General features: G+C 40.4%; 1 protein-coding gene and 1 pseudogene across 4 annotated transcripts in view; one reads left to right on the top strand and one right to left on the bottom strand.

The window, feature by feature from the left end:
- The window catches only part of KNOP1 (lysine rich nucleolar protein 1), a 34,490-nt gene that overhangs the window by 5,811 nt on the left and 6,809 nt on the right, over positions 1 to 21,870 (bottom strand). For 2 of the 4 annotated variants that reach the window (XM_090277794.1, XM_090277793.1), the window contains 2 exons: positions 17,237 to 18,153; positions 15,592 to 15,660 (listed from right to left, as the gene is read on the bottom strand). In XM_090277794.1, coding sequence (XP_090133920.1) covers positions 15,592 to 15,660; positions 17,237 to 18,151 — 984 coding nt within the window. In that variant the 5' untranslated portion in view covers positions 18,152 to 18,153. Of the gene's footprint in view, positions 1 to 9,570; positions 9,659 to 15,591; positions 15,661 to 17,236; positions 18,154 to 21,870 lie in introns of all 4 variants that reach the window. The other 2 variants (XM_090277796.1, XM_090277795.1) reach the window with 2 other exon arrangements.
- On the top strand, positions 6,857 to 7,330 carry LOC150009820 (small ribosomal subunit protein uS8 pseudogene; annotated as a pseudogene).

Genomic DNA, 21,870 nt, shown 5'->3' with positions numbered 1-21,870 from the left:
ATAAAAAACTACCTTGAGATAAATGAAAATGAAAACAGAACTTTCAAAAATGTATGTGATACAGTGAAAGCAGATCTAACAGGGAATTTAATCACTATTACAGGCCTACCAAAAGAAACAGGAAATATCCCAAGTAATCTAACTTTATACCTAGGGAACTAGGGAAAGAAAACAAACAAAACCCAAAGTAAATATAAGGGAAATAGTAAAGATCAGAGTGGAAATAAAAACTAAAAATTAAAAAAATAGAAAATATCAATGAAAGTAAGAGCTGGTTCTTTGGAAGGATAAATAAAGTTGACTAACCCCTTGAAAGACTCAACAAGAAAAAAAGGGTCCAATTAAATAAAATCAGGAATGAAAGAGGAGAGATTATAACCGACACTACAAAGATAAAAAAGACTATAAAGGAATACTACAAGCAATTATATGCCAACAAACTGGAGAATCTAGAAGAAATGGGTAAATTCCTAGAAACAGTCTTCCAAGACAAAGTCAAGAAGAGAGAGATCATTTGAACAGACAGATTACTAGTATCAAAATCAAATTAATAATCAAACTTTGAACAAAAACATGGCCTGGTTCAGATTGTTTCACAGGTGAATCTTACCACCCATTTAAAAAAGAATTAATACCTATCCTTCTCAAACTATTCCAAAAAATTGAAGAGGAAGGAAAGCTCCCAAACTCATTTTATCAAGCCAGTATTACCCTGACACCAAAACCACCAAAAAGAAAAAGGGGATTACAACGGCAATATCTGTGATGAACATGGATGCAAAAATCCATAATGTGTTATTAACTAATGTCATCCCAATACATTTAATTTAAAAAGATGAATACCCCTAGAATTCAGAAAAAAAGTCACTTTATTTTTAATAACATCTCATTCTTTACCTACAAAGAAAAAATCCTCCACAAAATATTAGCAAACCAAATTCAGCAAAACATTAACAAAATCATACACCACAATCAAGTGGAATTTATTCCAGGGATGCAAGGATGGTACAATACCTGCAAATCAATTAATGTGATACACCAAGTAAACAAAATGAAAATATAATCATATGAGCAAATCAATAGGTAAATATAAAGCAATTGGCAAAATTCAACTTCCATTTATGATAAACGCTCTCAGCAACGTGGGTAGAAGGAATATACCTCAGCATTATAAAGCCCATATATAAGAAACCCACAGATGATCTCAAATTCAATGGGGAAAAACTGAAAGCTTTTTCCGTAAGATCAGTTAGAAGATAGGTTCATCGCTTTTAGTCAACATAGTACTGGAAGTCCTAGCATGGCAATCAGACAGGAAAAAGAAAAGGCTTCCAAGTTAAAAAGGAAGAAGTGAAACTATCACTATTCAGATGACATGATCCCATATAGAGATTCCTAAAGATTCCATCAATAAACTATTAAAACTAATAAATGAATTCAACACAGTTGCAAAATACAAAATCAATGTTCAGAAAGTTGTGTTTTTATACTCTTAATAAAAACTATCAGAAAATTAAGAAAAGAATCCCATCTACACTTGCATAAAAAATTACCTAAGAATAAATATGAACAAAACAGTAAAAGCTATATACTCTGAAAATGTTAAGGCATTGATAAAAGAAATATACAAAGGGGTAAAGATGGTCTCTTCAATCAATGGTGTTGAGAAAACTGGATACGTGCAATTAAAAACAAACAACTAGATCACCTTTTTACACCACACATAGGTATAAATTCAAAGTGGATTAAAGACTTAAATGTTAGATTTGCAATTTTGTTTCTAGTCACTTTTTAAAAAATTTCAAACCTCATATTATACCCTTCCCTTTTCTTACTCTATTTTGCCATCACCCTTTCCCTTTTCTGCTTACATTTTAAATTATATTTTCTCCCTTTCTTCACCTTCTTTATATTTCCTACTCTTACTATTTCTCCTCCCTCTTGCCTCTCAAAATCATTTTTCTCTCTTTTAGTCATCTCATATTCTTTTTCCCTACCTTATAATATTTGTAATTCCTTTCCACCCTTATTAATCTTTGCTAATTTGCTGTTAATATTGCTGATGTTGTGGGGGAAATTTTTGTTGGCACTGATTTCATTTTCTGGGTAGTTTTGCTTTATTCTGCCTGCCCATGTACAACAGTATACAAGACATAGTAAGGGTGTGATTCAGTCAACCTGTAGGGGAGAACCCACCAACTAATGAGCCATTGATAAAGCCCAAATACAACAAGAAAGCCCACAAAAACTGAATAAAGGGCATCCTTAGAGCATCCATATAAGATCAAAGCCTCAGTAGTTGTAGCACAGAACTCCTACCACAGAAGGCCACCCTGCAAAGGTAGGCAGTAAAAGCAGAGCAATCTGAGGCACAGAAGCAAAAAGTAATGTAAAATGGGGAGACAAAGAAACAACCTCAAATCAAAATGAAAGGAGGAATCCTCAGAAAAAGTTAAATGAAATTGAGGCAAGCAATCTGTCAGACAAGAGTTCAAAATAATGTCTATAAAAAGATTGAAGGAACTCAGTGACAACTACAGGGAACTTAAAGGGAACTAAAGGAAATCAGTGAGAACTATAGCACATTGAAAGAGAATATAGAAACTATGAATAAGAACCAGAAGGAAATAAACAACACAACATCTGAAATGAAAAAATATACTAGAAGGAATTAAAAACATGACAGATAAAGCAGAAGACCACATCAGTGAGCTGGAAGACACAACAGAAAAACCATACAGTCAGAGCAACTAAACATTAAAAAGACTCAAAAAGAACAATAAAAAGACATGAAAAGAATGAGGATAGTTTAAGGGAGCTTCAGGACAACATGAAATGTTAATATTTGCATCATAGTGATACCAGAAGGAGAAGAAAAGGAAGAAGGGATAGAAAACCTGTTGGAAAAATGACAGAAAACTTCCTTAACTTGGTGAGAGCAAAAGTCATGCAAGTTCAGGTAGTACAGAGGGTCACAATTAAATTAATACTAAAAGGCCCACTCCAAGACACCATAATTAAAATGGCAAAATTTAAAGACAGAGAATCATTGTGAGAAACAGCTAGTAACATAGAAGGGGGCTCAAATAAGATTATCAGCTGATTTCTCAACAGAAATACTACAAGCCAGAAGAGATAGACAGGAAATATTCCATGTAATGAAAAGTCAGGACCTGCAACCAAGACTACATTATCCAGCAAGGCTCTCATTTAAAATGGAAAGTGAAACAAAAAGCTTCCAGAGAAAAGAAGGCTAAAAGACCACATATACACCAAGCCAGCACTGCAAGAGAGGCTAAAGGGTCTGCTTTAAGAAGAAGAAAACATAGAGAGGAACACAGATACAAAGGGAAAAATGGCAATGAACAAGTATCTATCAGTAATAAGCTTAAGTATAAATGGTTTAAATGCTCCAGTCAAAGGGCACAAGGTAGCTAAGTGGGTAAGAAAACACCATCCACACATATACTGCATACAGGAGTTCCATCTCATAACAAAAGAGCTATGCAGGCTGAAAGTGAAAGTACAGAAAAAATATTCCAAGTGGACATGAAAAGAAAGCTGGTGTGTCTCCAGCCAAGATGAAGGCCTAGACAGACATGCTCATCTCCCTCCACAACTAAGAAGGAATACAACTACCAGAAAACTAGAGACAACCAGAAGTTCCAGAAAATTGAGCTGCATGGAAGTCCAAAAAACAAAGATATAAAGAAAACTAATCAAGACAGGTAGGAGGGATGGAGCCAGGGTGTAGAGGACACGGTGTGGCAGTGGCGGCAGCGGCAGTGGATGGATGGTAAAAAGTAGTCAACAAACATTAAAAAGAAGGGAGGGACACCTAGGGAGCGCTCCCAGGACCAGACCACACTGCACAGCTCACTGTTCCAGTGCTGGGGAAAATCAAGCCTCATTGCTTCTGACTATGAAAACCAGTGGGCACTGGGGCAGAGGAAGAAACTGCCTGTCTCTCAGTAGAGTCCACTTATTTAAAGGACCCCTGCAGTCTTAGAACATTCACAGATCCACCCACTCTGGCAACGATGGCCAGGACAACAGCTAGAGAGGTGCCAGTCCCATACGGAAGTGGGATAAGTATGTGGAAATGGGGCAAGTGCTGAGCAAGTGGCATTGTTCCCTGTCACACCTCTCGCCAACATACAGCGCCATAACATGGTGAAACAGATTGCTGGTACTGACGAATACCTAAGGCTCCGCTCCTTACAATGTAACAGGTGCAACAGCTCTACCTAAGACGCAGAGACAAACAAACATGGGAGCCTGTCAAGATGAGGGAACACAGAAGTATGGCCCCAAAGAGGGAACGGATCCAGGTTCCAGTGGGAGAACTAAGCGACGAGAAGATAGCCAACCTAACAGATGTAGAGTTCAAAAGACTGGTGATAAAGATACTCACAGACTTGACAGATATGTTTAAGTACAGCAAACGCATAGGGAAGAAGTGAAGGCTATGCTAAATGAAATAAAGAAAAATCCACATGAAACCAATGATGCAGGGAAGGAAACCAGGGTTCAAATCAATGATTTGGAACATAAGGAAGAAAAAAAGTCAACCAATACAGAATGAAGAAACAAGAATTGGAAAAAATGAAGAGACACTTAGAAACCTCTGGGACAACTTTAAACGCGCTGACATCTGAATCACAGGGGTGCCTGAAGGAGAAGAGGAAGAGGAAGAAATAAAAACTTATGTGAAAAAATAATGAAGGAAAACTTCCCAAATTTGATGAAGGAAACAGACATACAAGTCCAGTGAACACAGAGTCCCAAACAAGCTAGACCCAAAAGGACCACACTGAGACACATAATAATTAAAATGCCAAAGGTTAAAGAGAAACAGAGAATCTTAAAAGCAGCTAGAGAAAAGCAGAGAGTTACCTACAAAGAGGTGCCTATGAGACTATCAGCTGATTTCTCAAAAGAAACTTTGCAGGCAAGAAGTATTTAATGTGATGAAAAGCAAGGACCTACAGACAAGATTACTTTATCCAGCAAAGCTATCATTTAGAATGGAAGGAAATAAAGTGCTTCCCAGACAAGGTAAAGATAGAGGAGTTCATCTTCACCAAACCATTATTATATGACATGTTAAAGGGACTTATTTAAGAAAAAGAAGATCAAAACTATAAACAGCAAAATGATAACAAACTCACAACTATCAACAACTGAATCTAAAAAATAAAAACAAACCAAACTAAGCAAACCAGAATAGGAACAGAATCATAGATATGGTGATCATTTGGAGGGTTATCAGCTGGGTGGTGGGAGGGGGAAAAATGGGGAAATGGTGCAGGGATTAAGAAGCATAATTTGTTGGTACAAAATAGACAAGGGAAAGTTAAGAATGGTATAGGAAAGGGTGAAACCAAAGCACTTATATGCACAACCATTGGACATGAACTAAGAGAGTTACAATTGTTGGTGGGAAGGAGGGTACTGGACAGAAGGGACCAAAGGGGGAAAAATGCAACTACTGTAACATTATAAAATTACAGACAAAACAGACTTCAAAACAAAAAGTATAACAAGAAACAAAAAAGGTCACTACATAATACCTAAGGAAATGGTTTATCAAGAGGTTATAACCCTTGTGAGCATATATGCACCCAACACTGGAGCACCTAAATACATAAGGAAAATCTTGGAGAACTTTAAGGAGAATGACAGTAATACATTTTAACAACCCCCTGTCAACAATGGGTGGATCTTCCACACACAGAATTATAGGAAGCCGGGGTGCTTGGTGGTGGCAAATGTATCTCAGCCCCAGATTTGGAAAACAACTGGGAGTATGGCAGCAGACAGGACCCACTCCATACTGGTTTTCCCATGGGAAACCAGGCCTGAGTTTCTATAATAGCTTAAACACTTGCTTTCTGCTAAAGGACTCCCTCGTCCTGTGCTGAGAACAACAGATGTTCAGCGTGTAACCTTGAAGCAGTTCTTAGGATTCTGGCCTGATTTTAAAGGACAGGATGTAGCTAGATCAGTTATCCTTATCATCCATGCATGTATAACATTCTTTTCTCTGTTATATAAAAGTAATAATCATATAAGTCCATAATTGGCATAATTATTTATAACTTTCTCAGATGTAATCCACCTAAAGAGTTAATAAAAGCCTGTTCAGGTGGGGGCAAACTGCACTTTCTCCTTCAGAGAGTGGACACTTTGGTCCCCTCTTCTCCACAGGATTCTTGCAGTCCTTGTGCATTTATTCATTTCATCCACAATGCCGTGGATGCTGCTGGTTGGAGGTCTGTGACAAAGAATCAGCAAGGATATTTTGGCATTGTACAACACTCTAGATCAAATGGATTTGATATTTATAGAACAGTTCATCCCAAAGAAGCAAAGTGTACATTTTTTTCAAGTGCACATGGAACATTTTCAAAGACAGACTACATGGTAGGACACAAAACAAGCTTTAACAAATTCAAGAAAATTGAAATTATATCAAGCATCTTCTCAGATCACAATGGCTTGAAACTGGAAACCAACCTCAAGGAAAAACCTCAAAAACATTAAAATCCATGGAGATTGACTAACATGTTATTAAATAATAAATGTGTTAACAACAAGATCAAGGAGGAAATCAAAAAGTATCTGGAAACAAATGAAAATAACACACAACAACCCAAAACCTGTGGGACAGAGGCAGTCCTGAGAGGGAGTTCATAGCAATGTAGGCCTACCTAAAGAAGAAAGAAAAATCTCAAACAACCTAACCCTACATCTAAAAGATCTAGAGCAGCAACAACAAAGTCCAGAGCGAGTGGAAGAAATGAAGTAATCAAGATGAGAGAACAATTAAGTGACATAGAGACAAAAAAAAAAAAAAAAGCCAAAGAACCAATAAATCTAGGAGCTAATTCTTTGAAAGGATAAACAAAACTGACAAACCTTTAACTAGACTCATCAAGAAAAAAAAAAAAAGAAAGAGCTCTCTCCACCATCTTACTATGCGCATGAATGTCCTGGCCGATGATCTCAAGAGTATCAATGCTGAAAAGAGAGGCACATGCCAGGTTCTTATGAGGCCATCCCAGAAGTCATCTTCTGGTTTTTAACTGTGATGACGAAGCAGGGTTACATTGGTGAATTTGAAATTACTGATGACCAAAGAATTGGGAAGATTGTTGTGAACCTGAAAGGCAGGTTGAACAAGTGTGGAGTGATCAGCCCCAGATTTTATGTGCAACTCAAAGATCTAGAAAAAAGGCAGAACAACCTGCTTCCATCCTGTCAGTTTGTTTTCATTGTACTGACAAGCTCAGTGGGCATTATAGACCATGAGGAAGCAAGATGAAAACAAAAAAGAGGAAAAATCCTGAGATTCTTTTTCTAGGGATGTAATACATATGTGCAAATAAAATGTCTCAATGGGCAAAAAAAGAAAAGAGAGGACTCAAATGAATAAAATCAGAAACGAAAAGAGAGAAATAACAACCAATACCATGAAAATAAAAAGGATTGTAAGAAATTACTGTAACAACTATATGCCAAGAAATTGCAAACATAGGCAAATGGACATATTTCTGGAAAAATACAATTTCCAAAAGCTGAATCAAGAAAAAGTAGAAAGCCTAAACAGACCGATAACAACTAGTGAAACTGAAGCAGTAATAAAAAAACTCCAGACACACAAAGCCCTAGACAAGATGGCTTCACAGGCGAATTTTACCAAACATTCAAATTCCTATTCTTCTCAAACTATTCCAAAAAATTCAAGAAGAGGGAAGACTCCCAAACTCTTTTTATGAGATCAGCATTGTCCTAATTCCAAAACCAGGTAAAGACACATCATAGAAAGAAAATTACAGGCCAGTATCTCTGATGAACAAAGTAGCTAAAATCCTCAACAAAATATTGGTAATCTGGATCCAGCAATACCTTAAACAAATGATACACAATGATCAAGTGGTATTTATTCCAGGGAAGCAAGGATGGTATAACACTGGCAAATCAATAAATGTAGTACATCACATAAACAAAATGAAAGACAGAAATAACATGATCATATCAGTAGATGCTGAAAAAACATGACAAAATCTAGCACCCATTTATGATAAAAACACTCAGCAAAGTGCCAACAGAGGGAGCATACTTCAACATAATAATGGCCATATACCAGAAACCTACTGCCAACATCATACTCAATGGGCAAAACTAAAAGCATTTCCCTTAAGATCAGGAACAGGACAAGGGTGCCCACTTTCACCACTCATATTCAGCATAGTGTTAGAAGTTCTGGCCACAATGGCTAGACAAGAAAGATAGTTAAAAGGCATCCAAATTGGAAAGGAGGAAGTAAAACTGTTATTATTTGTAGATGACATGATAGTGTATATAGAAACTCCAGGGAAGCTACAAGGAACTTACTGCAAACTACACCAACATTAAAAGAAACATAGAAGCTATCAATAATAAAGATCCAGGAGGAAATGAATACAATTTCTGAACTGAAAAAACATTAGAAAGAACAACAAACAGGCTGGAGGAAGCAGAGGATCAGATCAGCAAGCTGGAGGACAACGTAGAAAAAAAATTCCCAGACAGTGCAACAAAACAAAACAAAACAAAATAAACAAAACAAACAAACAAAAAAAAAAACTGAAAAAAAATGAAGAGGGTTTAAGAGAGCTACAGGACAACATGAAACATTATATTATCCATATCATAGGGATACCAGAGGGAGATGAAGGGGAGCAAGGATAGAAGACCTGTTTGAAAAAGTAATGACAGGAACTTTACTAACTTGGTAAGAGAAAAAGTCACACAAGTCCAAGAAGCACAGAAGGTTCCAATGAAGATAAACCCAAAGAGGTCTACTCCAAGACACATCATAATTAAAATTCAAAGACAAAGACAGTATCCTAAAGGCAGCAAGAGAGAAATAGGAAACAATATACAAGGGAGTTCCATAAGACTATCAGCGATTTTCTCAACAGAAACACTATAAGCCAAAAGAGAATGGCAAAAAATATTTCAATCAATGAAAAACAAAGGCCTACAACCAAGACTACTCTACCCAGAAAGACTCTCATTAGTTTCCCAGATAAAAGAAGGCTAAAAGAATATATTTCCACCAAACCAACATTACAAGAGATGCTAAAGGGACAGCTTTAAGAAGATGAAGAAAAAAGAAAGAGAGAACACAGATACAAAGGGGAAAAAAATCACAATGAATAAATACTTATCTATAATAACCTTAAATATTAATGGATTAAATGCTCCAAGAAAAAGATGTAGGGTAGCTAAATGGATACGAAAACATGACCCACATATATGCTGTCTACAAGAGACCCACCTCATAACAAAAGATCTACACAGACTGAAAGTAAAGGGATGGAAAAAGTACTTCAAGCAAATGAACATGAAAAAAAGCAGGGTAGCAATATTTATATCAGACAAAATAGATTTCACAACAAAGACCATAAAAAAAGATATAAAAGGACACTTCATAATACTTAGGGGAATAAGTCATCAAGAAGATATAATCCTCCTGCGAGCAAAGTGTCACTGGTTCGATTCCCAGTCAGGGCACATTACTAGGTTGCACGTCAGGTCCCCAGTTCGAGGCGCGAGTGAGAGGCAACCACAGTGATGTTTCTCTCCATTTCTTTCTCCTTCCCCCTCTCTAAAAATAAAATAAACAAACAAATAAATAACTAAATTACTTTTTTTAAAAGAGAAGATATAATCCTTATAAACATATATGCACCCAATATAGGAGCACCCAAATATATAAGGAAAATCTTGGACGACTTCAGAAAGGATATCAACAGCAACGCACTTACAGAGGGAACTTTAACACTCCACTGCCAACAATGGACAGATATTCCAAGCAAAGAAACACCAAGGATATTGAGGCATTGAAAACACTCTATTTCAAATAGACTTAATTGAAATATACAGAGCTTTTCACCTCAAATAAGCAAATTATACATACATTCTTTTCAAATGCACATGGAACATTTTCAAAGACAGACCACATGATATGACACAAAACAAGCCCTAACAAATTAAAAAAGATTGAAATTATATCAAGTATCTTCTCAGATCACAATGCTTTGAAACAAGAAACCAACCTCAAGGAAAAAACTCAAAAACATTCTAATTCATGGAGACTGAATAACATGCTATTAAATAACGAATGGGTTAACAATAACATGAAGAAGTCAAAAAGTTTCTGGAAACAAATGATAATGAACACACAAGAACCCAAAACCTATGTGACATGGCAAAGGCAGTCCTGAGAGGGAAGTTCATAGCAATACAGGCCTACCTAAAAAGCATAAAAGAATCTCAAATAAAGAACCTAACCCTACAGCTACAGGAACTAGAGGAACAACCACAAAGCCCAAAGCAAGTAGACGGAAGAAAATCATCAAGATCAGAGCAGAATTAAATGACATAGAGACTAAAACAATTCAAAAGATCAATAAAATCAGGAGCTGGTTATCTGAAAATATAAAACTGACAAGTCTTTAAACAGACTTATCAAGAAAAAAAGAGAAGCAAAATAAATAAAATTGGACACAAAAGAGGAGAAATCACAACCAATACCACAGAAATACAAAGGATTGTAAGAAATTACTACAAACAACTGTATGAAAAGAAATTTGATAACCTGGGGGAAATGGACAAATTTCTGGAAACATATAATCTTCCAAAACTGAATCATGAAGAAGCAGAAAGCCTGAATAGACCAATAACAACTAGTGAAATTGAAGCAGTAATCAAAAACCTCCCAGCACACAACAGCTCCAGTCCAGATGGCTTCACAGGAGAATTTTACCAAACATTTAGGAAAGAACTAACTCCTATCCTTATCAAACTATACCAAAAAATACAATAAGAGGAAAGACTTCCAAACTCTTTCTATGAGGCCAGTATTATCCTAATTCCAAAACCAGGTCAAGACACAACAAAGAAAGAAAACTACAGGCCAATATCGCTGATGAACATAGATGCTAAAATCCTCAACAAAATATTTGCAAACCGGATCCAGAAACACATTTAAATGATCAAACACCATGATCAAGTAGGATTCAACCCAGGGATGGAAGAATGGTTTAATATTCGCAAATCCATAAGGTAATATACCACATAAACAAAATAATAGACTAAACTCTCTCCACTCCTATTCAACATAGTTTTGGGAGTTCTAGCTACAGCAATCAGACAGGAATAAAAGGCATCCAAATTGGAAAAGAGGAAGTAAAATTGTCTCTATTTGCAGATGACATGATAGTGCACATAGAAAACCCTATAGACTCCACCAAAAACTATTCGACCTAATAAATGAATTTGGGAAAATAGCAGAGTACAAAGTCAATATTCAGAAATTAAAGGCATTTCTGTACACCAACAATAAAATATCAGAGATAGAAACTAGAAACAAAATTCCCAATTACTTTAGCAACAAGAAAAATTAAGTATGTAGGTATAAACTAAACCAAGCAGGTAAAAGACCTGCAACAGGAAAACTACAGAACACTGAAGAAATTAAGGAAAATACAAATAAATGGAAGCATATACCATGTTCATGGATGGAAAGAATTAACATCATTACAATGTTCATACTACCCAAAGCAATATATAGATTCAATGCAATCCCTATTAAAATACCAATGGCATGTTTCATAGACCTGGAACAAATACTTCAAAAATTTACATGGAACCAAAACACACCTGAATAGACACAGCAATCTTGAGAAAGAAGAACACAGTAGGAGGAATCACAATACCTGATATTAATCTATACTATAAGGCCACTGTAATCAAAACAGTCTGGTACTGGCATAAGAACAGACATACAGATCAATGGAACGGAAGAGAGCACCGAGGAATAAACCAGGTTTCTATGGTCAATTAATATTTGACAAAGAGGGAAGGAGCATAAAATGGAGTAAAAAGAGCTTCTTTAACAAATGGTGCTGGGAGAACTGGGCAGGGACATGCAAAAAAAATGAAACTAGACCACTAGCTTACACCACACACCAGAATAAACTCAAGATGAATAAAAAATTTAAATGTAAGCCATGATACCATAAAAGTCTCAAGAGGGAAACATCAGCAATAAAATTTTAGATATCCCACATAGCAATTCTTGCCAATATATCTCCTAGAGCAAGGGAAATAAAGGGAAGAATAAACAAACGGGACTACATCAAACTAAAGAGTTTCTGCTCAGAGAAAGAAGACATCAGCAATATGAAAAGGAAACCAACTGTATGGGAGAACATATTTGCCAATGATACCTTAGACAAGGGTTTGATATCCAAAATATATAGAGAACTTATACAACTCAACACCAAGAAGACAGATAATCCAATTTAAAAATGGGCAAAGGACCTGAACAGACACTTCTCCAAGGAGGACATACAGAGGGCACATAGGCACATGAAAGAATGCTTAATCAACATTACTAGCCGTCAGAGAGATGGAAGTTAAAACTACAATGAGATACCACCTCACTTTGATCAGAATGGTTATCATTAAGAAATCAAGAAACAAGTGCTGATGAGGATGTAGAGAAAAGGGAACCCCAGTGCACTGTAGGTGGGAATGCAGACTGGTACAGCCACTGTGGAAAACAGTATTGAATTTCCTCAAAAAACTAAAAATGGCCTGCCTTTTGATCCAGCAATTCCATTGCTAGTATTATACCCAAAGAGTACTGAAATACCAATTCAAAAGAACCTATGCACACCTATGTTCATAGTAGTGCTATTTTCAATAGCCAAGTGCTGGAAACAGCCTAAATGCCCATCAGTGGATGAGTGGATCAAAAAACTGTTGTAGATTTACACAATAGAATACTACACAGCAGAAAGAAAGAAAGAACTCCTACCTTTTGCTACAGTATGGATGGAACTTGAGAGTATTATGCTCAGTGAAATAAGCCAGGTGGTGAAAGATAAATCATATGATCTCACCTAATACAGGAAACTAATGAACAAAGTAAAGGAGAAGAATAGAACCAGAGACATGTAAACAAGGCACAGACTGACAGTGACCAGAGGGCAGGTGGGAGGGGGACAAGAGGGGAAAGAAAGGGAACGATCTAGTCAAGGAACTAATATGAATGATCCATTATCATCGTCGTCGTCGTCGTCGTCGGCAGCCGTCCGTCTCGAGAGACGATGGTGTAGCTTTTTAAGAGTCTATCTGCACCGCCGAGAATGGCTGTGCAGTCCAACTCGGGAGTGACACAGTATATGTCTCCTCCCGTGTTGAATCGACATCTTGCGATGACGCTGGAGTGTCCTCTCCAGTGAAGCTGAAGCTACAGAGCCTGGGCAGGGTGATATGGAGGATCTGCTGTTGCCCATGCAGCAGACCCCCCCTCTCTTCGCAGCTGAAGGATCCAAGGGAAAGACGGAGTCAATACAGCTTGGCTTCAGGTGCGCTGCAGGAGTTGCTGGTGTTGACTACAACGTCAAACCGCCTTAGGGACTCCGGCTCCGGATTTTCTGTCGGGGTTTACTCCCTTAGCCTTTCCCCTGAAGAGGTATGCCGCAAGGCAGCGGAGGTTTTTTGGAGTCAGAGTTTTCCTTCTCTGAATGATCCATTATAATGGACAACTAAATGGGGATGGACTTTGGGAGAGGGAGGAGGTAGGTAAAGCAGAGGAGAGCAAAGGGGGAAAAACAGGACAACTGTAATAGAAAAACAATAAAAAATAAATTAAAAAAATAAAAATAAATAAAGAGATGTTGAACATCACTAGCCATCAGAGATGCAAATTAAAACCATAATGAGATATTACCTCACACCTGTCAGAATGGCTATAATTAATAAATCAACAAACAACAAGTGTTGGTGAGGATGTGAAAAGGGAACCCTAGTGCACTCAGAGTTGAAATAATAAACGTAATTATCAGAGGAATAAATGTAGTTTAGTATTCAGCAGTCACATTTAAAGAATGTGACTAGTATAAATGACCCATGGATATGGACAACAGTGTAGGGATTGACTGTGGAAGAGGGGGAAGGTGGGCGGGGCAGGGAAGAGCAATGGGGGAAAAAATAGGACAACTGAAATCAAAAAATGATTTTAAAAAATTTTAAAAACATTCTGTGAACATTTCATTAACTTCCTGAGGAATCTTTCTTTGTAAATTTGCTGAAGTAGCTATTCTACCAAATCAAAAATATATTTTTATTTTTAAAAATAAAGCAACTACAATGAGCTATTGCCTCACACTGGTCAGAATGACCATCAGCAAATAACAAGTTCTGACGAGGATGTGGAGAAAAGGCAACCCTAGCGCACTGTTGGTAGGAATGCAGACACTGTGGAAAACAGTATGGAATTTCCTCAAAAAATTTAAAAATGGAACTGGCTAATGGCCTAGCAATTCTACTGCTGGGATAATAACCTATGAATCATGAAACACCAATTCAAAAGAACATATGCACCCCTACGTTCATAGCAGTGCTATTTACAATACCTATGTGTTGGAAATAGTCCAAGTGCCCATCAGCAGATGATTATAGTAAAAACTGTGGTACATTTACACAGTGGAATGCTACATAGCAGAAAGAAAGAAGTCCTACCTTTTGCAACAGCATGGATGAAACTGAAGACTATTATGCTAAGTGAATAAACCAGTCAGCCAAAGACAAATACCATATGACCTCATTTATAACTGGAATCTAATGTATAAAATAAACTAACAAGCAAAATAGAACCAGAAACATGGAACCATGGAACAGTCTGATAGCTGTAGGAGGGAAAGAGGAAGGGGGGAAATGGTAGAAGGAAGAGGAAGGGACTAGTCAAAGAACATGTATGAATGACTCATGGACAACAGAGATGGGGGCTGACTGGCAAGAGGGCTGGGCCTGGTGGAGCAGGGCAAAAGGGAAAAATATTGCGACAACTGTAATACAATAAACAATAAATTTTTTTTTTTAGAGTATAGGTATGAAGCAGACCCCTGCTGAGTGTCTCACAAACACAACCTGGTTTGGTCTTCACCTACATGAGGATAAGTGAGGTTAGTGACTGCTCTAGGTCACCTTATTAGTAATGGTCCATGGCAAAGCCTATGTAGTTTCCACGTTATCCTACCAGGCCTTGGGGTCCAGGGTTGTGAAAATACCCCAATTCCAGAAAGCCCAGCTTCCATATAGGAAGCACTTACCAGGGGATCTGGACCAACAGAAATAGAATCTAGTACACAACAGAACCACTTCTCTAAATGATCCCAAATTGAAGCCAGGAGGTGGCAATGTGTGGGCTTGGCTGGGCATGTGTTCCCTACCCTGGCTTTAGGTTTCAGGGATATGCACTCTTCTCCCTCTGCAGTGGTTACAGGGAGGACAGCCTCAGTCTGAGGTTCCTGAATAACCAGATGGTCCCTCAGCCAATACTGTGGCAGTGAAGAGGTCTCCCACCATGAAGTAGAAGGTCACAGAATTCTCTGTCATGGGAGATGTGCCACAGAATCTGACCTGGTGGCTTTTGGCATCCTGGGCACTTCTGAGACCACGGAATTTGTGGCCTGGGAGTGGGGAGTGGCAAGACACATGGGAGGGAAATGAGGACCTGGGCCATACCTGGTCTATGTGTGCCTCATCGATGTTGCCTTTCTTTTCCAACACCACCTCTAAGTCTGTGTCAGGCTCCTACACAGGAGAGCAAAGGGAGTAGAGTCAAGCATAGGCTGGCCTCTGCCCAAGCAGCCCTGCAGGGTAAGATCATGACAGTCCAGAAAAGACCCAAGATACTAGCAGTACCCCAAACTCCATCACCTACAGAACATTTGACATCCTTTCTCTTCCATGATTCCCCTCAAAATCATGGCATTCACCTATCTGACAGATGAAGAAAATAAGGTTCAGAGAGGTGAAATGACTATCACGAGGTCACTCCCACAGCTCAGGGGTAGGCTGACACTAACTCAGGTCTCCTGACTCAGGTTAGGTACATGACCTTTCCTACTACTAGTTACTTGACCTCCCAGGGTGACACCAAACCAGCAGAGGAGAAACCCAGGAAATGCAGGCTCAGGCCCCTGACGGATGTGGGAAGTGGGCCTTCCAGCAAACCCAAACCTACCCAATTCTCTCCTCCACATTGCCCATCCCCAACCCCCCAGGCCCGATCATTGCTTTCTCTCCTGCATGAAAAACTATGAGTTTCTAACTTCTGCTTCCCCACCATCCAACCCTGGTCCATTCCACAAGCAGCTCAGGTGAACTTTAAACATTCAATCAGAATATGCTATACACCTTAAATGTACACAATTTTATATCAATTATATCTCAAAGAAAAACCCCTCCATCAGATCATGTCACCCTACTCCCCAATACACTCCCAGGGCTACCATCTTGCTTATATAAAATCCAGATTCCTGTGGCCTCTATGGTTCTCTGTCACTGTCACCCAGTTCTCCCTACCCCAGCCTCTTTGCTTCTCCCAGGGCCTTTGCACCTGCTGCTCCATTTGCACAAATGGCCGAGGCCCCTCACATGTCTCAGCTCTCATGGAACATCTTCACTGGACCTGCCCTGACCATGCATGCTTACATGGGCCACACTCTCTCATGGGCCTCAGACTCTGAGGGACTCTGATGGTGAGGCCTCAGGCCAGCCAGTAATGAGAACTGTCACATTTCACTAATCCCTGGATGGCTCTGTTCTCTCAACATCACTAGGGCAGACCCTGAAGACATGCATGCATTTCAGGGGCTGCTCTGGTAGGCAGAGTTCCTGCCACAGATGTTAAGCAGAGGGTAACTGACTACCTTTCACTTAGTTCTTGGCAGAAGGGATTCTAGATTCTGATGGGGGTTGGCTCCAAAAGCTCTGGGGTTCCTCCTTGACCCTGAGTTTCTGAATAAAGGAAGAAACTGGTGAAATGAAGTCTAATGGAGAAATCCAGGACCCAGAACTACATACATCTTGTGGGGCCCCCTGCCATCCCCGACTACATCTGGTAGAGCTGTGCACAGGCCACATAACAGCTTCTTGCTGATCCAGCGCCAGGGGATTCGCCCTTCAGTCAGTACTGAGCACCCTCCTCTTGTGTCAGACCCACTCCTCGGTAAGTTACAAGTATCAATAAATCCCTTTTCTGGCTTAAGTCAGTTTAAACAGAGTTCTGTCAACTAAAAAGTTGAGTTGCCTGTGTGTGCATACACATTCCCAACTTCTACTCTTATTCTCTCAAAGTAGAGTTGACTTCTGAAGGACAACCTACCTCCTCCCAAGTTTCTCCTGCTACTTTGCTCTCTTTCCTCTTCTTTGTTTTTTTTCTCTTTAGAGCTGGCTCCTCAATGCCTGGCTGCTCTGCCTTATTGGACTTCATTTTCTTCCTCACATGGGACTTGAGGTCACCTCCTATCGGGATGTATTCTGAAGCCTCAACTTTGACTGGCTTCTTTTTACTTCCTTTCCTAGCGCTGCTCTCCCTGGACCTGGAGGGCTTGGGGTGGCCAAGGTGGGTGTCTCCCTCCTGTTGGATTTTCTTCTTCTTCATCTTCATGTTGTGTTCCCTGGGGCTCCCCTGCTTCCTTTTCTGCACCAAGGCTGCCTGTTCCTGGTCATCCTTTCCCACTGAGCAAGCGTGCAGAGGATTCCCAGCCTCACAGAACCAAGTATCCCTGACTGAGAAGGCTGCGACTTCCTGAGCCTTTTTCTCCTTCTTGTGTATTTTGAGCTTCTTGCCAACTCTGATCACTTCCTCGCCCTGCCTGGGCAGGGAGGTCACCCTCAAATCAGGGGACATGGCCAGGGGCCACAAGGACTTCCTCTTCTTGTTATTCTCACCACTGAGTAACCCAGATGGAGCAAGTGCCTGTGTCTGGAGGCTAGGAGACTTCTCTGTCCACCTGGCACATAATGTGGTCTCAGGTTCTAGGTGCTCCTCACAGAGGGTGGTGTAGCCCTTCTTTTTCTTCTTTTTTTTCTTCACTAGAGGCATCTCGGGTACCTGCCCTTGGATCACACTCTTCATGGGTGATGTAGATCTTGTGGGACAGACTTCAGTGGCATAACTGTTACTGTTTACAACAGAGTACTGAGTCTCTGGTTCTTTGATCGCCACCTTCTTCTTCTTCTTGTTTTTCTCTGGAAGCCCAAGGCCCAGGTCCCCTTTGTGGGTCTTGGTGATCATTCCTTTAGGAATAGAATAAAATAAAATAAAAAATAAAATATTAAAAATCAATAAAATGAAATGAAATGAAATAAAATAATAAAATGGTACAAGTTATTCCTATACCAAGCCACCTTGTATACAATTTGAGTGGATGGTCTGAAATGTTAGGGAATGGGACAAGCATGATCAAAGAAATAGAATGGAGTCAACGTTCAGACCGCCCCAGGTTAAAATCCAAACTGCTTCCAAACCTTAAGTCACTCATCTATTCTCCCTGAGCCTTAATTTCCCCATCTAGAAAATGGGGGAAAATACAACGTCTCAAAAGGCTATTGAAAAGAATAAGAAAACTGTGCAAAGTGCTTGCTACATTGTTGACTTCTTTTCCTAACCCTCTTCCTCAAATCTCTAAGCCTACTTATTCATTCAACAGAAATTTACCAACTGCCTACCCTGTGAGTACAACTGCCATCAAACCAGAGGCAGTGACTGGCACAATTAACCGGTTACCTTGGTTCATCTAAACAGTTCTTCTGCTTTGTGTCTAGAAATTAATTCCCCCAACCTGCACCCCAGGTGACTGACTCTCATAATTAGTTCCTATGTGGCTAGTAATAAGAACGGGAGAGAATTATGGTAAGAGGAGCCCCAAGTAGGGCTGAAAATACCTGGGTTCAAGTGGTGACTCTGACACTCTTGCCTCATAGCTGTTGGCTTCTCCAGGCCTCACTTTCCCCATCCATAAAGGAGGAGTTGGACTAAATTAGAGGCGGGGGTAGGAGATACGCCTGTTTTTAAATTTCAAATAAATTGTTAACATTTTGATTGGAGAGGACACACAACAACTTAAAGTACCCAGCGTGTGTGTGTGTGTGTGTGTGTGGAAAATGTCAGAGAGGCACCTATGAGAACAGGCTGGAGTCCTCAATACATTTCAGCTTCCAGCTGGATTATTTCTCTAACTAGTCACCATCCCAAATCTTGCTGCGCCCTGGATGACATGGACACTCAGGGAAATCAGAAACAAACGTCCCCTAACAGAAGGTTTGCAGAGTGGGAGGGACAGGTTAGGAGCTTCTCCATCTTGCAGTTCTCTTCAGCATCAGACCTGCCTCACTCTTAGCAGCTTCAAAGAAACAGGCCAGGCCTTAGGTAGAGCTCAAGTGCATTCATAATTGTTCCTAAAGAGTCAAGGGAGCACCCATTCCTGTCTTGTTTTCTGCTGTACAGGTACACCTTTGTGGATTCGGTTCCAGATCACCATAATAAAAGAGTATCACAATAAAGTGAACAGCAATCTTTTGGCTGGTGGAAGGTCTTGACTTCCATTTGTAAAAATACAACACCTGTGAAATGCAATAAAGTGAAGCGCAGTAAAACCAGGTCTGCCTCTACTCCCAGAGCCTAACTCTGTACCTGGCACATAACAGGTGCTCAAAAATATGTATTCATTGAATGAGGGGTGAACACTTAAGATACTGAGATTAAGATAAAACACCCTGACATCAAAAAGCAAGTACGGTACACTGGGGAAGAAAATGGCGGAAAGGCAGTTAGCAGCCTCCTGGGTGTGCTCCTATTGTGGAAGAGACTTGGAGGACAGGCAGAGCAGAGAGTGGGTGAGCATGGCTTTCAGATAGGGCAAACACGGACAGGAGCATGGGAACAGCGCAGGAGAGAGAAGGACTCCCTCCCGCACCAAGGGGAGTCACCTGGGCCCCTGCCCCAGCCCTGTGCCTCGGGCTGCGCTGGAAGGGACGCTGGCCCTATTCAGTAGCTGGTATCTTAGAGGTTGAAGAGTAAAGGCCGGGGATGAGCAGAGGCTTGGAGGCTACATTGCCACTGTGGGCACTCTGTCCAGCGACATCAGGAAGGAACTCAATGAAAAGGTGAGCTGGCCTCCTCCCAGGTCTGGATCTTTGGCTAAATTGTTGAGAAATCATTTGTATGACCACTGGACACTGGCTGGAGTTGAGCCTTGTGGCTACGGGCAAATGCAGGAGGCTGCTTCCTAGTGATCTGTGGGGTGCAGATCGCAGAAGAGATGCCAGCAGGAATCCGGAGTGGCCAGCTTGGTGGCTTGGTGTGTGGAGAGATTTTACAGCATCTGGAAGATTTTCCCTGAGACCTTTGGGGGCTGAAACTCAGGCTGGGCATACTGGCAGAGCTGAGAGTAAGCCAGGTGGGGTCTGGCTCCAAGAGGCATAAAACAATGTTTTGTTTGTTTGTTTGTTCGTGTGTTATTGCCAACCCAGGAGGAACTGGAGGCACAGCGAGATCATTAAGGGGAGCGTGTGCACGCCCTTGCCCCGAGCTACAGTGGTGAGGGGGTGAGAAGGGTAGTGGGGGAGCCGGGAGGGATTGGAGGAGTTGGTTGGTGGTGGCCTGGAGACTGGAGATGCTTGAGTGCTGCAGGAGAAATCCTGTGGGCAGATCACTCCCCTCCCAATGGCAACAGCCAGAGGGGAAGCAGTAGCGCCCCCTGCAGAAAGTACATACTCGGCCCCACCCCATTGTGCTTAAGCCTCACTGCAGATTTCAGAGTGACTAGAGTAAAAAGCAAAAGAAAGAGACACTGGCAGAAGAACACTGATAGTTGCGATTAGGCTGCCTAGATCCAGACTTGGACATGAGCTGAAGTCAACAGGGGTGGTTCCAGAAAGAGAAAAAAGTGGAAAAATAGATACTATGGAGACAAATTGCACTGTGAATTTCTATTACAGAGTGGGGGTCTCCAAAAATCGCCCGAGCCTGCGGGTTGGGGGATGGGGAAAAGGGAACAGCTTTTAAGATGCCTTTGCATGATTATGGCTAGTAGCTAGTGACTTAGCTGTGCAAATGGCTTTGGTTCTTCCAAGGCCCCAAGAAGATGGGAGGGGTTTTGACTATGGAATGGTGCAGAAAGAGCATACAGAGCCTGTGCAAGGTTCTGTAAATGGTCAGAACTGGTTACCACGCCCACTGTGTCACAGGACCTGGGATTTAAAAATAAAGCGACAACCATTTTAGGAAGAGGAGAGGAGATCCATGCGGTTTGCAGGAAGGGAAAAAGGAACTTCATGCAGCTTTGAAAGGGCAAAGAGAACCATGCATGATCCCGTGCAACACAGCACACGTTTTCCTGGACTGTTATACGGAGGTTGATGACATCATACCCCAGATCCTGAAAAAGACAGCTGACAGATAAGGGATGGGGAACTTCTGGGAATGTTTTTGGCTTCTAGCCTTTTGCGGGGTAAGGGAAGTGCTGGGTCCCATGGGAGAACAGGGCTCTGAGCTGAAGTGCTCACTGCCACCCCCAGGTTGGAATACTATAAATAAAGACCTGTTTTCCTCAACACTAGTTGTTGGGTTTTACACCAAGGCGCCATGTGAAAGAACCCCCGTTTGCTCTGCAACAGTTTTGGCGTCTCTGGGTGGGACTAATGGAACCTGTGGCCAGGTTCGTTCCGTTAACAGTTTTGGTAAGCCCAGTTGGGACTAATAGAACCTGTCATCAGGTTCCATCTGTAACACTTCTATAGGAGTTGTCTCCTACATAATCTTTTAATAGTCATTGTTTGCCCTCCCAGCCTATGCATTATAAGTAAATATTCTTTATATTATAGTTTACTTTAAGTTTCATATTTTGCTCCTCCCTTTTCTCAATTTTACCATGATTTCCTCCTCTATTTTTGTTTTAAATTCGACCTTTTATCTTACTACCACTTGTTTCCAATCTGCACTCAATTTTTCAC

The sequence above is a fragment of the Furipterus horrens genome, unplaced genomic scaffold (assembly GCF_987537825.1).
Source record: "Furipterus horrens unplaced genomic scaffold, mFurHor1.1.pri manual_scaffold_5, whole genome shotgun sequence".
NCBI lineage: Eukaryota > Metazoa > Chordata > Mammalia > Chiroptera > Furipteridae > Furipterus > Furipterus horrens.
Note: the sequence above shows the minus strand (reverse complement) of the source record. Positions and strands in the feature narration are given on the sequence as shown.